The sequence below is a fragment of the Clytia hemisphaerica genome, unplaced genomic scaffold (assembly GCF_902728285.1).
Source record: "Clytia hemisphaerica strain Z4C2 unplaced genomic scaffold, Clytia hemisphaerica genome assembly, whole genome shotgun sequence".
Lineage (NCBI taxonomy): Eukaryota > Metazoa > Cnidaria > Hydrozoa > Leptothecata > Clytiidae > Clytia > Clytia hemisphaerica.
The window spans coordinates 704,523-720,793 of record NW_027104370.1 but is presented as its reverse complement, the minus strand read 5'-3'; the positions used below and the strand labels follow the sequence as shown (position 1 = coordinate 720,793).

At 35.5% G+C, this 16,271-nt stretch overlaps 1 protein-coding gene and 1 long non-coding RNA gene across 2 annotated transcripts in view; one reads left to right on the top strand and one right to left on the bottom strand.

Annotated features, from left to right (window-relative positions):
- The window catches only part of LOC136818506 (uncharacterized), an 83,425-nt gene that overhangs the window by 34,294 nt on the left and 32,860 nt on the right, over positions 1-16,271 (bottom strand). The window lies entirely within an intron of this gene.
- LOC136818463 (pancreatic secretory granule membrane major glycoprotein GP2-like) lies at positions 12,671-16,245 on the top strand. The gene is made up of 5 exons (XM_067074799.1): positions 12,671-12,882; positions 13,874-14,004; positions 14,839-15,061; positions 15,549-15,805; positions 15,986-16,245. The coding sequence occupies exons 1-5, from the start codon at positions 12,692-12,694 to the stop codon at positions 16,195-16,197; spliced, it is 1,014 nt and encodes a 337-aa protein (XP_066930900.1). The 5' UTR covers positions 12,671-12,691; the 3' UTR covers positions 16,198-16,245.

Below are 16,271 nucleotides of genomic sequence, written 5' to 3'. Positions count from 1 at the left end.
AAACGTTACTTTAGAAAAATCTGTATGTTATGTTTTTAAAAAGGCTCTCTTTCATTGAATCTTTACTACTTTTTTTTTTGTACCCGATTCCGCATTTCCGCCAATTTTTTCTCCAATTTCCGTCAAAACGTCATCAATTTTTGGAAATTCTTTTTTAGAAATAAAAGATATTTATAAACTCTACCTTTGTACCAAATTTCAGTTCATTTGGGTAAATATTCCAGGAGTTCTTAGCAATTTAAATTTTTGCTGACGTCAGCAAAAAGTGTTTTTCCTTAATTTTCCCAAAATGGCTTAAACAGAATTTTTGGCCCAGGACTTTTTGGAAAGGTATTAATATGAGGAACATAACTCAGTAAAAATTTCTTCCAGAAAAGGAGTGGAACGATTGGCCGTCACAAGTTCTATGATTTGTTGGATTTTTGTGTTGGTTACCATGGAAATGACGGATATTTTTGACGTCAAAACTTAAAATGCCAATAATTCCTGAAATTTTTATCGAAATGAGCTCAAATTTTGTACATAGGTTGGGTTCATGAATATCTTTCATTTCCAAAAAAAAATTTTCCTAAAAGCTGATGAGGTCAGCATTTTTTGAGGAAAAAAGAAAATTGCTGATTTTTGCTGACGTCATCAATTTTTTGAGAATTTTTTTTTTGCAAACGAGAGATATTTATAAACCCTACCTTCGTACTAAATGTGAGCTCATTTGGATAAATATTCCAGGAGTTATTAGCAGTTTAAATTTTTGCTGACGTCAGCAAAAAGTGTTTTTCCTTAATTTTACCAAAATGGCTGAAACACAATTTTAAGCCCAGGATTTTTTGAAAAGGCATTAATATGACGAGTGAGAAAAACCAAAAATTTTTCCCGAAAAGGGGGTGGAACAACTGGCCGTCACGCATTATTTGATTCGTTAATTTTTTGCACAGGTCTTAACTTGCCCGAGAAAATCAAGTTTTCTTATGGAATTACTTTTTTATATAGAAAAAAAAGTGTGCATAAGAAAATTATGAATAATCTGATCTTATTCCTATCTTTTTATTTTCGGACATGTTTCCAAGCGGTTAGTAAAGCTAAAAAGTTACAATACTTATATTTAAATGATTAAATTTTGCGGTATTTTATCCCAAAGATTTTCGCTTAAGCTCCTCCTAGGATTTCTTGAAAAAAAGAATTGTTACCTTAAAAATACTTCATCGGGTGCCATGGCTTGGCATTTCCTTTGAGTACAATTTTACATGAAAAGAATATGGTCAAATTTTATCTAATCTAACTTTTTATAAAGATCAGATGTATGATAAAAGTTTCAAGGACGCCTGATTTTGAATTAACATTGGAATATCTCGAAGATGGTTTAGGCGCACGTGTTTAGATGGGATATTCTTTTTCGTTAAGATATTCCAATGTTAATTCAAAAACAATCAACCCCTGCAGACGTAGCCACAATTTTTTCCAAGTACGTGAAGAATTAGAAAATTTGTTCCTGGAAAAAAAATTCACAGATCATTTGAATTTTCACAGTTAATTCTGCAAGGAAATGAGTGGTGGTTGGAGTGCGTGTTAAAGGTATAGATTTATAAAGATGTAAAGCTTTTCCTGAAAAGTGTGCCGTGGTTTGGTAGGAAATCCTACCTAAGTCACGTGACATTACAATAGAATTTCAGCGATTGACCAATCAGAAGCTTCGCGGGTTTTCGAAAAGTATTTTTTCCGATATTCACTTTTTTTTGCCTGTGATGGCTTAAAGCCCGACATCTAGCCCTTCGGGGCTAGTATACGCTAAAATTAGTCTCGCTAAAATTTTTACGATTAAAGTAAGTGTTCCCGATTCATATCAGCCACATATTTCATATCAGGACAGCCTATTGTTACATTGTTTTTCTTTTCCCCTTTCTGACCAATGTTTCTGATCAATCCATGGCAATCCAATGTGAAAAAACTTGTAAATTGAAATTGATGAGTACTCTTAGGTGCCAAATAAACGGGGGGTTCGAATAAATGGGGGGGGGGGGGTTGGAAAAATTTTTCAAATTAAGTAAACGGGGGGGGCCTAATTACCGCGGGGGTTGGAAAATGGACCTTTATAAACCCTAATAAACCAGCTGCGCTGGAAGGTCAGCCTAAATTGCTTAATATGATTAGAAAGATATGTTGTTAAAAATTGATATGATTTACTAAAACGAGAGTGAAAAAATCATCAAATTTAGGTTTGTATACAATATGGATTAACGAAAATATGCCATGTTACAATCTGTATGACAGAATAATTATTCGTCTCTTAATTAGGATTGATATTTAGATAATAAAAATTAGATATACAGATGAACATCAACAACAGATTCATTTAAAATAAAAATTCTTGCAAGGAAGTTAAAAGCAAGGCATACTGTACTTATCAAAAATCACAAAAAATGTATACACTTTTCATTTTTTAGCAAGCTTAGACTTATATATATTCAAGCTCAAGCTGGACAAAAAATCAAAAAAGTTTCAAAAACAAAGATGCTGTAAATCAGTAAAAGTTAAAATGGTGTCATTCTTATTCATCTTAACTGCAGAGAAATAGTTTAGCATAAAACTACATGTTTTTTATAATAAGCAATGAAAAATTCAAAATAAAGTTTACACCGACACCCAAAATACTATCTAAAATTTATTCAAATTTAAAGTTTTATGTTTAGCATACCCGGTGTCGTCCCAGAAAGACTGTAATTATTGTACTGTATTTTCCCTAATCTGAGCCTAAATATGCTTAAAAGTGCAATATTTATCTATTGAAAAATATTTAATCCATTTATATACATTTATTATTTATCATTATTAGTCCAAAATGTACAAGCAGGCCATATTTTAAAAAGGCAGGGCAGCGTCCGTTTTTTCTTGTGTTTTTCTGCTAAAAAGGCTGTTTTTACCAAAATTTTAGAGATTTTAGGAGGGGCAGCGTCCGATGACCGGACGCTAAAAGGGCATGAAAAATGGCCTGACAAGTGTCCGCCATCAAATCACAGTGAAAAAATGCAAGTCTAGAAAAACATAATTTCTGTCAATAATTTGATGAAGAATACTTCAGCCTTTCTGAAATTTACATAGGAGCTGCACTTTAAATATATACATACTTGATTAATTTCCATTTACGCTTGATCATAATTATCTCCAAGTCAAAAAGAACAAATGCAAGTGTCTGCTTTCAAATCGCAGTGAAAACTTAAGTCTAGAAAAAATCATTTTTACGTCAATAATTTGATCAAGAACTTCGGTCTTTCTCAAATTCACATAGTTGCGGTACTTTAATATACTTGATCAATTTCCATTTACGCTTTATCATAATTATCTCCAAGTCAGTCCAAAAAACAAATGTATAAACTGCCAGTGAAAAACGCAAGTCTAAAAAAATCATTTTTGCATCAATAATTTGATGAAGAACTTCGTTCTTTCTCAAATTTACATAGGAGCTGTACTTTAATATACTTGATCAATTTCCATTTACGCTTTATCATAATTATCTCCAAGTCGGTCCAAAAAACAAACGTAACTGCCAGTGAAAAACGCAAGTCTAGAAAAAAATCATTTTTGCATCAATAATTTGATGAAGAACTTCGTTCTTTCTCAAATTTACATAGGAGCTGTACTTTAATATACTTGATCAATTTCCATTTAAGCTTTATCATAATTATCTCCAAGTCGGTCCAAAAAAACAAACGTAACTGCCAGTGAAAAACGCAAGTCTAGAAAAAAATCATTTTTGTGTTAATAATTTGATGTAGAACTTCGGTCTTTCTCAAATTCACATAGGAGCGGTACTTTAATATACTTGATCAATTTCCATTAACGCTTTATCAATATTATCTCCAAGTCCAGAAGAACAAGCATATAATATGTCTATCAAATCAAAAGATAATAGAAAACACTCAAGTTCGAGAAAAGATTATTTTTGTGAATAATCAGATAAGTAAGCTGTGAACTGTAATATATATACACTCCATCAAATTCCAGTAATTGTTGGTGGTTATTCTATATTCAATTCCAAAATGAAAAAATATGTTTTCATGCTACAAAATAAATAAATGAGGTCTAGCAGGTAAAAAAATAACTCACAATTCAGGAAAAAACTTGGGCAAATAAGTTAAAATCTTCATACTTTAAAGAAAAGAACATCCTTATAATCTAACTCCAGTGTTGCATCTTCCTTAGTAATAAGTTTAAAGGCCACTTCAACAAGATGTAATGATTGTATAAATAAAAGCTGGCAAGAGATAAACACCGAACGAACGAAAAAGACTCATCGCTTGAGCCGCCATCTTGAAACACATTATGATCTGTAAAAACAACGCACGCTAAAAGTACCCAAAAAGTTAACCCGATCAGAAGAAAGTTTAGAAATCAAAGTGATATCGGGAAATCGGAATAAAAAAACCAAACTCTTAAGTTGCGGCGGCGGCTGGAAAAAAGGGATTTGAAGGGTCATCGGGGCTGACCAAAAAGGGTCAAAATAGACTAAATTTAGGCTTTTTAGAGTAAAACAAGGAATTTTCCTTTTTGTAGCTGGGAATTTTTTTAAAAATTAATAAACGGGGGGGGGGTCCTAATAAGGTCCGGGGGGTTGGAAAAAAATCGAAAAATTAACAAGCGGGGGGGGGGCCCGTTTATTTGGCACCTAAGAGTAAGCAAACGATATCACTCCTATTTAAAATCAAAACCTTTAAACTCAAAAAGAACAGCAGTCCAAGACAGGAGATAGGATAGCCTTTCTTTTTTGATAACTTTTTTAGACACTGAGTCCTGTATAAGGGTCCTAGGAACTTGAACCTAAATCGTTACACGTTTTCTTAAAGAAGAACTAATTTTTGAACCTTCGAATTTTCCTAATTTTTTGAGTTTTATGCCTAAAATGTTCTTATTTTCGTAAAATTCCGAGTATTTTCTCTGCAATTTGTTTAATGTTTTCAAAACAACTGAAATCCATGTTTTACGACTCATGAAAGCTAAAATAAAAATCAAGATGGTAAACCTTTCGTGTTTTAAAAAAATATCCCATCATGGACCATCACTTCAGGATTGCTCCCAAAGGGATAGAGAATGGTGTGATATTTCGGGAAATTTGCGATCGTTATCCTAATGCTGCTTGTGGATGTGTGAATATGGAAAAATGGGTACCCTCCCTAGGAAGTGACATTCAGAGAAGGGATAAAATTAAAAAGCTTTTGTAAAATTTAGGTGCAAATATGGAAAATAATTGAAACTTGAAAGGAATATGAATCATAATTTTATCCTTATATTTTCATGCAGTTTTTCTTATGCTCGATCCCTGTAAGAAAATTTTCTTGCGCCTATTGTAAAATATCACATCATCCAGTATCCAACCAGGATTACTCCGGGTAGGATAAAGTTGGTGTGATATTTCGGGACATTTGCGATCGTTATCCTAAAACAGCTATGTAATTTGTAAAATATCAGTGGATGAAATTGATGGACCCCTCAAAGTGTTCGAAATTATGTAAAGTTTTGGATTTTTTGAGGTTTCGAAGTTTGTTGAATATGATATTTTTCAGAGTTACATCAATTTTGTAAATGAAGTATTTTGTGGAGCATGTAAAAATATTTTATTTTAATTGGCTTTTGGAAAAGTCCCAAGGCCAAGAGAGTTAAAAGTGAGAATATGTCGAGTCTATGTGAAAAAATTGAAAATTGAAATAAGAAGGGAACCTTCTGTGTTCTGGAGGTGGAGTATGCACAATATTTGCATATTTATTTGGTTGACTTGGGAGCCCCAAGACTGTGTAACTGAATATAGCTGTGAAAGAAAAAATCTGGTAGAATGTCTTTGGGGTGAGAATAAACTAGAATTGCAGATTTTATGCAATGAAGACTGCTGTAGCAGAAGATCTCTATTGTTAAAATGTGAAATTAAAATGAACAACGGATGAGATGGAGACACCCCCACCAAGGGGGTGCCTGGAGACAGGTGCGGATCCTGGAGTAAGCTCTCCTTGCCACTCTAGAGTCACCCACCATCTCATCCTGGCAAATTTTTTTCTGTAGTGCTGCAGCCACTACAGTGTGAACAAAAAAAAAAAAATAATAATTTGATTGATTGATTTGCTACTTGATTGATTGGCTATTTGATTGATTGGCTACTTAATTGATTTGCTAATTGATTGACAGGTTGGATGACATTATTTTCGTAAAATTCCGAGTATTTTCTCTGCAATTTGTTTAATGTTTTCAAAACAACTGAAATCCATGTTTTACGACTCATGAAAGCTAAAATAAAAATCAAGATGGTAAACCTTTTCGTTTCAAAACAAAAGGATGTTCGTAACAGAGTTTAAAAAAAATTGCTTTTTCAAAAATCATCGTTTTTTGACGTTTTCATTTGGAAATGCTTGTTTCATTGAGTGAAAATGACTTTGATTTGCCAATGGTGGTATGTCACAAATATTTACATTTTTTCCACAAAAATTGATAAAAATTTGGGTAGTTGTAGCCTACCTTCAAACCTAAAGGGACTCTCAAACCTTTCTAAACACCCCTCTCACGGTCCCCGTGGAACTTTTTCCCACAGTGGGGATAAAAAGTTCTATCGAAATCCCAATGGGGATAGAAATTCTATCGTTCCCGAGCTTAAAATATCCAATGAGGATGGTTTTGGACAACAAATTTTTGCATAGAATTTCGAATGGGGAATGGGAATCAAAGTCAATTTTCCAGTTGGGCTGATATTGTGGGGCAAGCTGGAGTTTTTACAAGATAGAGAAATGCTGAATTTTTCAGAACAGGACCAATTCATCCTTTCTTACTACAATTTTTAAAATTACAAAGTTACATTCATTGAAATACTGAATATATTGAAATTCTATCAAAAAAAAATTACACCATACTCAAGTCCCGAAGTCCCGAAGTCCCAAATTGAAATACATCAACTTTCTGAAAAAAAATATTACACTAACCAAAAGTCCTGAGGTCCCAAAGTCCCGAATTGCAACATATCGAAAATCTATTAAAAAAGATTACACTATACTCAAGTCCCGAAGTCCCGAATTGAAATACATCAACTTTCTGAAAAAAATATTACACCAACCCAAAGTCCCGAGGTCCCGAAGTCCCGAGGTCCCGAAGTCCCGAATTGCAAAATATCGAAAATCTATTTTTAAAAAATCACACCATACCTAAGTTCCGAAGTCCCGAAATGAAATACATCAACTTTCTGTAAAAAATATTACACCAACCCAAAGTCCCGAGGTCCCGAAGTCCCGAATAGCAAAATATCGAAAATCTATTAAAAAAAATTACACCATACTCAAGTCCCGAGGTCCTGAAAGTCCCGAATTTCAATAAATCAAATTTCTGAGAAAAAGATTACACCAACCAAAAGTCCCGAGGTCCCGAAGTCCCGAATTGACGTATGTCAAAATTCTATCAAAAAATAATTTACACCAACCAAAAGTCCCGAGGTCCCGAAGTCCCGAATTTCAATAAATCAAATTTCTGAGAAAAAAAAATTACACCAACCAAAAGTCCCGAGGTCCCGAAGTCCCGAATTGAAGTATGTCAAAATTCTATCAAAAAAAAATCTACACCAACCAAAAGTCCCGAGGTCCCGAAGTCCAGAATTTCAATAAATCAAATTTCTGAGAAAAAAAAATCACACTAACCAAAAGTCCCAAGGTCCCGAAGTCCCGAATTGAAGTATGTCAAAATTCTATCAAAAATAAATTCACACCAACCAAAAGTCCCACCAACCAAAAGTCCCGAGGTCCCGAAGTCCCGAAATGAAGTACATCAACTTTCTGAAAAAAATATTACACCAACCCAAAGTCCCGAGGTCCCGAAGTCCCGAATGGAAATATATCAAATTTCTGAGAAAAAAATTACACCAACCAAAAGTCCCGAGGTCCCGAAGTCCCGAATTGAAGTATGTCAAAATTCTATCAAAAAAATCACACCATACCTAAGTCCCAAGGTCCCGAAGTCCCGAATTGAAATGCATCAACTTTTCGAGAAAAATACTATACTAATCAAAAGTCCCGAGGTCCCGAATTTCAATAAATCAAATTTCTGAGAAAAAATATTACGCCAACCAAAAGTCCCGAGGTCCCAAAGTCCCGAATTGAAGTATGTCAAAATTTTATCAATAAAAAATTTACACCAACCAAAAGTCCCGAGGTCCCGAAGTCTCGAATTATAAAATATCGAAAATCTATTTAAAAAAAATCACACCATACCTAAGTCCCGAGGTCCCGAAGTCCCGAATTGAAATGCATCAACTTTCCGAGAAAAAATACTACACTAATCAAAAGTCCCGAGGTCCCGAATTTCAATAAATCAAATTTCTGAGAAAAAATATTACGCCAACCAAAAGTCCCGAGGTCCCGAAGTCCCGAATTGAAGTATGTCAAAATTTTATCAATAAAAGATTTACACCAACCAAAAGTCCCGAGGTCCCGAACTCCCGAATTTCAATAAATCAAATTTCTGAGAGAAAAAAATTACACCAACCAAAAGTCCCGAGGTCCCGAAGTCCCGAATTGCAATATATCGAAAATCTATTTTAAAAAAATCACACCATACCTAAGTCCCAAATTCCCGAAATGAACTACATCAACTTTCTGAAAAAAATATTACACCATCCCAAAGTCCCGAGGTCCCGAAGTCCCGAATTGCAATATATCGAAAATCTATTTTAAAAAAACCACACCATACCTAAGTCCCGAATTCCCGAAATGAACTACATCAACTTTCTGAAAAAAATATTACACCATCCCAAAGTCCCGAGGTCCCGAAGTCCCGAATTGCAAAATATCGAAAATCTATTTTTAAAAAATCACACCATATCTAAGTCCCGAAGTCCCGAAATGAAATACATCAACTTTCTGAAAAAAATATTACACTAACCCAAAGTCCCGAGGTCCCGAAGTCCCGAATTATAAAATATCGAAAATCTATTTAAAAAAAATCACACCATACCTAAGTCCCGAGGTCCCGAAGTCCCGAATTGAAATGCATCAACTTTCCGAGAAAAAATACTACACTAATCAAAAGTCCCGAGGTCCCGAATTTCAATAAATCAAATTTCTGAGAAAAAATATTACGCCAACCAAAAGTCCCGAGGTCCCGAAGTCCCGAATTGAAGTATGTCAAAATTTTATCAATAAAAAATTTACACCAACCAAAAGTCCCGAGGTCCCGAAGTCCCGAATTGAAATACATCAACTTTCTGAAAAAAATATTACACTAATCAAAAGTCCCGAGGTCCCGAGGTCACGGAGTCCCGAATTAAAATATATCAAATTTCTGAGAAAAAAAATTACACCAACCAAAAGTCCCGAGGTCCCAAAGTCCCGAATTGAAATGTATCAAATTTCCGAGAGAAAAAGTTTCCACCTATGTCTCGTCTTAATTGAGTTTTACCCCTACTCTTTTCATACTATTACTGCCACCTCCCTTTACATCCATCTCACCCCTTTCTCACCCTCCCTTTGCATCTACAGTATCTCACCCCTGTCTTCATGTCATATCTCTGACCTCTCTTTACGGGTCATCTCACCCTTTATCTTGTGTTTCATCAATCATTTATCCAAGCCCCTCTTTTTGCTTGAGTTTCATCCCACCCTTGCCTAATTCAACAATCTGATCCCCCGTCTCACCATGTCTAATCTATCATTCTTTTTCTCCGGTCTTTTTTCAACTTTTGAAAAAGGACCGGACTTTTTGAAAATTTTATCCATGTCCATTTCATTAATCTCACCCCTGTCTCACTGTATTCAATTTATCATTCATTGTCTCCGCCCCTCTTTCACCCCCACCTCTTTTGATAGATCTCCAATCTTTCTTTATGTGAAATTCACTAAACTCTCCCCTCTTTCCACTCGAGTTTCCCCCAACTTTGTGTGGAAATTACACCCTTGTCTATTTCATCAATCTCACCCCTGCCCAATCAAATTTAATCAATCAGTCATTTCCCCCAGTCCTCTTTCTACTTGAGTTTTCATATTTCCATCGGGACTTCGAGACCTTGGGATTTTTGATTGGGGTAACTTTTTTTCAGACTATACTTTGGTAAATTTCCATTCGGGACTTCGAGGCTTTAGGTTGGTGTAAATTTTTTTTTCTGGTAGATTTTGATATATTATGATTCGGGACTTTCGGGACCTCGGGACTTTAGGTTTGTGTAATTTTTTTCTCAGAAATTTGATATATTTCAATTCGGGACTTCGGGACCTCGGGACTTTTGGTTGGTGTAATTTTTTTTCATAAGTTTGATATTTCGGGACTTCGGGACCTCGGGACTTTTGGTTGTTGTAAAAAAATTTTTCTGGTAGAATTTTGATATATTTCAATTCGGAACTTTCGGGACCTCGGGACTTTAGGTTTGTGTAATTTTTTTCTTTGAAATTTGATATAGTTCATTTCGGGACTTCGGGACCTCGGGACTTTAGGAGGGTGTAAATTTTCTTTTCTGATAGAATATATCTCAACTTATTCTGTTTTTGCGTTCTGTGAAATACACATCAAAATACATGACCGACGTTGTAAAAACTCCAGCTCATCCGGATATTGTAGGGTATTTTGTTCACCGGGGACGAAAATATGGCCATATCTTTCAGTGGGGCTGGGGTCCCAGACACAGGGGTGTTTCTAAGGTTATAAGTATTGATCGTTACAAGCTTCCTGCGAATTCAAGGAGAAATATCAGTAATTGGCGAATGCAGTATTGTTCCTTAGATTCAAGATAATTCTTTTTGAATCAGAGTCTCAGTGGGTCTCGCCCAGTAGAGTGGTGGCAGTGGGGGCAAGTGCCCCTCCAGTGGCCGATTTTTTTAGAGGCCGACGAAAGGCAAGGGGTAAAAAAGGGCCTCTGGTTACTAATTTTGGCGCCTCTTTGCTTTTAAAACCTTACAATTAGCATTTTTCAGCTAAAATAAGAATGAAAGTAGTATCCGAAAACTTTTGTGCTCGCTTAGCTAGCGTCATTTTATCAAACATATAGCTCAAATAGCTTCATTTTTAAATAGATTTTTCTTGATGATTTCATTTTTAAATTTTTGATCATGTCAAAAAATGCAGCTTTCATAAAAATCATGGCTAATTATATCTTACAGATAAGAGTATCGGTAACAGTCGGTCAGTAGATGATATGATATTTTACACAACATTACAAGTAGAAACAAAAATTCAATCAAATGTGAAAAATATTTCACAAAGAAAATTTAAACTACATCAAAATTTCAAATCACAAATTTTTGAAACTTTAAAATGTGTATCGTTCAAGGTATATTTTACACAATCGATCGCATGTTCAAAGGAGGAGCAAAAATACAGAGATGTATCGATGATTCGACCTATAGCACGTGCCTTGCAATAGGAAATTAACTTTATCTTTGTACATAATCTCGAAAATAATACTTGTGGTAAACCCGAAAAACTTTGGCACAGCAATGCATGCCTTAAAGTCCAAAGAGAAAATAAATAACAAGTTTATCAAGATTTGTTTAAAATTTTATCAATTTAAGTAATCAGCCATTTAGTTTATGCTAAAAACATATTGTTCCCTCAGGCGACATTACATAAATAATTGTGGGGAGTGTTCAAACTTAGAGATATTATCAAGTGGTTTGGGTGTAGCAACGATCTAACAGAACTCGAGCCTGATTGGCTAAAAGACTGATAAGTCCATAATAATTGGTTGGGAGCTATAAAAAAAATCAAATTCCTATTTCCGAAGCCGGCCAGAGAAGAAAAATTTTTAATGTTAAACATACAAAAGGCAGGGTTAGGTCAAATATGTTACGATAAATAATCTAATATGATTGGCTGATAAAAATACCTTTTCTGAAGGAAAAGGCGCAACCGAGTTGCATAAAAACCACATTGTAAAAGAACATCAAAAACAGAATCACTCATAGTTTCATGACATTGTCACTGACACACTTGGGCACTCAGCACATCAATTTTTCGACGCAGAAATTTAAGCAAAAAGATGTATCTAGTGCAGCTAGCTGTTTTGGTGGTTTCAGTGTATGGCTTAATTGCAGTTCCATCTAACAGCAGTAAGCCAAAGGATTACGAGACAGACTTATCTTGTGAGCACAATGCATTCAGATTTCATTTCAAAAGTCTACCAGCATCAACGTGAGTACCTTACCAACATAAATACATTTAGGACTTTTTTCTTTACAACTTTGCTCGAAATCTTATGAGGGCCCTTATGACTTTGGTGAGTGTATGTATAGGTGTATGGAGACTCTCGTCCCCGGGGGAGAGTACCCAAGCAAGTAAAGGGTTCTAGTGTTAAGGGTTACTTTTTCGAACCTGCCAGTCCCATTGAGGAGTAGAATAGGAAAAGAAACTTTCAACTTTTTTCCCTATCTTTTGCTCTTTTTTGTCCTGCTAAGTCCTGCTCAAAATTTAAGCGGCGCATACTCGTCAGTTCGCAACCCTAGTACCCCCGGGTTCTCTCTTATTGTGGGTTTTCCAAGGTCTTTAAGCGGTAAATCTCACTATCTGGGTCCCTTTCTCTCTCTCTCATCCTCTATATTAGAAAAATTTGAAAATATATTATTTAGCTTTTCAAAAATATTGAAATTTTGTAAATCCCCTGTAAAGAATTCATTCAAGTCATCTAACATATGCCATATGTAAATTACTTTTTGTCAATTTTAGAATGCCAATCAAAAAGGTTACCTTAGAAATGGACAGTTGTCGAGTGGAATTGAACCAAAAGACAGGACGCTATGAGACATACACACAGTTCAACCAATGTAACACGAGAATGCATGAAGAGAGGCACCATATTGTCTACAGCAACGTGATCAGAGTGTATTACATTAACACGACTGCTTCAAACAGTTTGATAGAAAGAACTACTTCAATGAATATCAAGTAAGAGTTTTTAAGCTCGGTCGGTTACAATCTAAAGGTTGTGGGTTCGATCCCCGGTCACCGTCAACTCAGCGAATGAAGAGCTTAGGTTGGGTAATCTGATCTAGGGGGTAAGTTACTGGGAGCTGAAAATAAGTATGGCGCTCATCAATCAGCATTCGACCTCTCAGTTCTAGCGCAAATAGAAAATACTCCCTCACTCCCCTCTCCGCCACAGCCACCAGATAAAATATACTAAAATTTTGTCTCAAAAGTATGTGGACACTTTCGTTTTTTTACCTTTTCTCAACACCCATTCATGCTATGTTAGAAAGTTATACACCGTTGGAAAGATATTTCCAAAGGACAATTATCTAGCGGATAAAAGATCTTTTTAAAGTTAAAAAGTGAAGATGAAGAAAAATTAAGATTTTTTCTACTGGTTCTAAAACCGTGACATCAGACTATTTAGAAAATTTAAAACTTGCTGTTACAGCACTGTGAAATTGGTCAATTTCTGGCCGTTAAAGACCCTCTTCAAAGGACTGGAACTTTTTATCAAAGAAAGCTACGCAAAATCTGAAGTGTCCACACACTTTTGAGACAGACTTTACTTAAAATCTGTCTCAAAATAATTTGCAGCTGAGACGAAAAATGGCTGTAACTTTTGATAGAATTCGAATCAAGTTGCGATTTTGTGCTCGTTAAAAAGATATTTGTGAGGGAAATATTATCAAGTAAAACATGAAGAAGAAAAAAATCAACTTTTTGTAGAAATGTGGTATAATTACCATTTTCACAGGAGTGATTCTTCAATCTTTCACAGTGATGATGATCTAGTGGTGCGGTATCGTCTACACTGTAAACACCTCCGCCACAGTTTACTCCGCCCCGAACTGAACTCCATTTTCAAATTTATCCCGCCTCCCGAATTATTCCCTATTTTAGTGATAATGTGTAGATGATAGGATCGTCCACGTGTCTATTGTTTCTGTGACACGTCTCTTTTCAGAGTTGAATGTCGATTACAAAAAACACAAATCAACACATTGAAAGGAAATCCGATCAACGGAACTGGCGAGGGGAATGGAACCCAGGGCATCGTCGTTGGACCTCAATACATCGAAATTCATGACACAACACGTAAGATTGATTTTGGCCCAGCACTGAGTCTATCATTAACATGTCACTGCCCGTGGTGCTGTATGTCTGTTTTTGAAGAAGCAGCGCTATGTCAATTCAAGTCAATTGCGGAAGAAACGTCGCCTTCTGATACGAAGTCTTCGCGTATTGCGAAGAATATTCGACTATTGCTATTATCTGGCACCCAGATGCAGAAATTTTAATCTGACACGTTAGAGCTCTGAAGGTCGGAAAATTTTTCAACATCTGGAAGGTTTAGATTACGGAATTTTCCAAGACCGCATCAAAGAATTTGCAGCGGGAGGTCTAGTAACCCAGCCCTCGTTTTTGGGGATTGGTGGGTCCAACCGAATATATTTAGGTATATACGCAAGGGTAGTTGAACCCGACTGGGGATTCGGCACATCAAAGGCCGACTATCATTCCTCTTCAATGGGAAATTGGCCCGCTTCTTTAGAGCTTTAGCCTGGGCGGGGACCAATCCACCATCAGAATATCAGATAACTATTGCTATGTCGCTGTGCTTTCATGCCGCTTCGGATTTTTGTTTTTATTTAAATGTTCTTTCTTTCAGTTGCTCCTTAGTCTCTTTAGTCAAAACTTACAGGAAAAGGGGTACAGTATTAGAGAAAACCAATTGTCATTTTCTGCCTTTACTGCAATGACCATTAAGTGATCATCCCTGCTTCTTCTGCGCATGCCCGCAAACCATGAGAGTACATTAGTACATTCTTCATTTTTTTCTATAAGGACACAGCGGGACATCGGGAAATATTTTCATATCATTGTAAATAGAGAAGAATCATATCATATTTTCACAAATTTTTATTTCAGAGGCAAACGCATCTTTTAGAATCGATTTTCAAGTGTACAGATCACTAGCATACAGCCATTCATACGGTCGCGAAGAATTTCCCATTTATTTGCAAGTTTCGAATAGGATTTATTTTGAAGTAGCAATCGACAAAGAGGAATTGAGCATTTTACCAGAAACTTGTTACGCTACCAAGACCAATAGCTACCGAGATGAACCAAGATATTATTTAAACCAAAACAGGTTGGTACTATTATATGTCTAGGCAGTTGTAATCGATAAAATCGATCATCGATTTGAATCGATACATAATAGATATTAATCGACAAGATCAAAAAATTGTGAATATCGATTAGCGATCGATTATCGATTTTAATCACTAATTGATCAATCGATTTATATCGATGATCGATTACAACCGTTTGGGTTTGTTCATAAAAAGGTTTTAAAAGCTTTCAAAAATTAAAAAAACAACTTCAAATGATTATATGCCAAAAGTCAAGATTTTTCCACGCAAAAAGGACGAGGAAGGCCTATTTTATTAACCTCAATCAGCTAACCACCAACATGGTCTACAAGCTACAAAGTATCCTTGAAAAATACAATCGACTGTTTGGTTATTATGTGACATTGAGTCTTTCATTTTGATAACTTTCCAGTCAGAACTTACACTATGAAGATAAAATATATCAGCCAGAACATATTAAGAAATTATTATACCTCTTTCCAGCTGTCCGAAAGATGAAACATACGCCGTCCACAACCAAGGTACTGGTCAAAACAAATTCAGATTCAGTGTCCAAGCTTTCAACTTCAAAGACGGGGGTGACAGCATTTTTGTTCATTGTCATACATATGTTTGTAAGAATACTACAGACCAGAAATGTCAATTCGGTTGCCGTGATAATGGTCGAAGAAGAAGATCCATTGAGCTGAAAGAAGAAATTGAAGGATATATGACGTCGTCACTTGAAATCAAAATCAAAGGTCTGTTTTTTTTATTTTTCTTAAAATTTCCATTTGGAGTATCCTAGAGACTAATTTGAAAACAACCTCGTATACTTTTTGTACCTTTACAACTGACGTCTATTAAGCCGCCCTTATGCCCTCGAAGTTACTGCGTCATTTTTTTATTTGAGTTTTACTAAATCTAGTTTCCTTTTCTAGGCGAGAAAATCGAAGTCATCCAACATCAACCATCGTCAGCATCTAACGATAACCAATCAAGCTCTGGTAATTCAAGCAAGAACATGTTGCTGTACCTTCAAATACCCGTTGCGGTGGCAATAATTGGTCTATTTTTCATGCTGTACAAATGCTCTCAAAGGCGTGCAGGATATCGTCAACAACAACCAGAAGACTTAAAAGTCATATTATAATTGAACTACTTTAAAGATTTAACCCATGTGTCTCTTAAGGGCTACTTAGACTACACAATATATTGGTGACCAAT

Bases quoted from the DNA above. Each gene is read 5' to 3' on its own strand.
- LOC136818463 (XM_067074799.1), top strand. From the start codon at position 12,692: ATGGACAGTTGTCGAGTGGAATTGAACCAAAAGACAGGACGCTATGAG. The intron at 14,005-14,838 runs GTAAGATTGATT...TTTTTATTTCAG, and splicing joins CGAAATTCATGACACAACAC to AGGCAAACGCATCTTTTAGA. The intron at 15,062-15,548 runs GTTGGTACTATT...ACCTCTTTCCAG, and splicing joins TATTATTTAAACCAAAACAG to CTGTCCGAAAGATGAAACAT.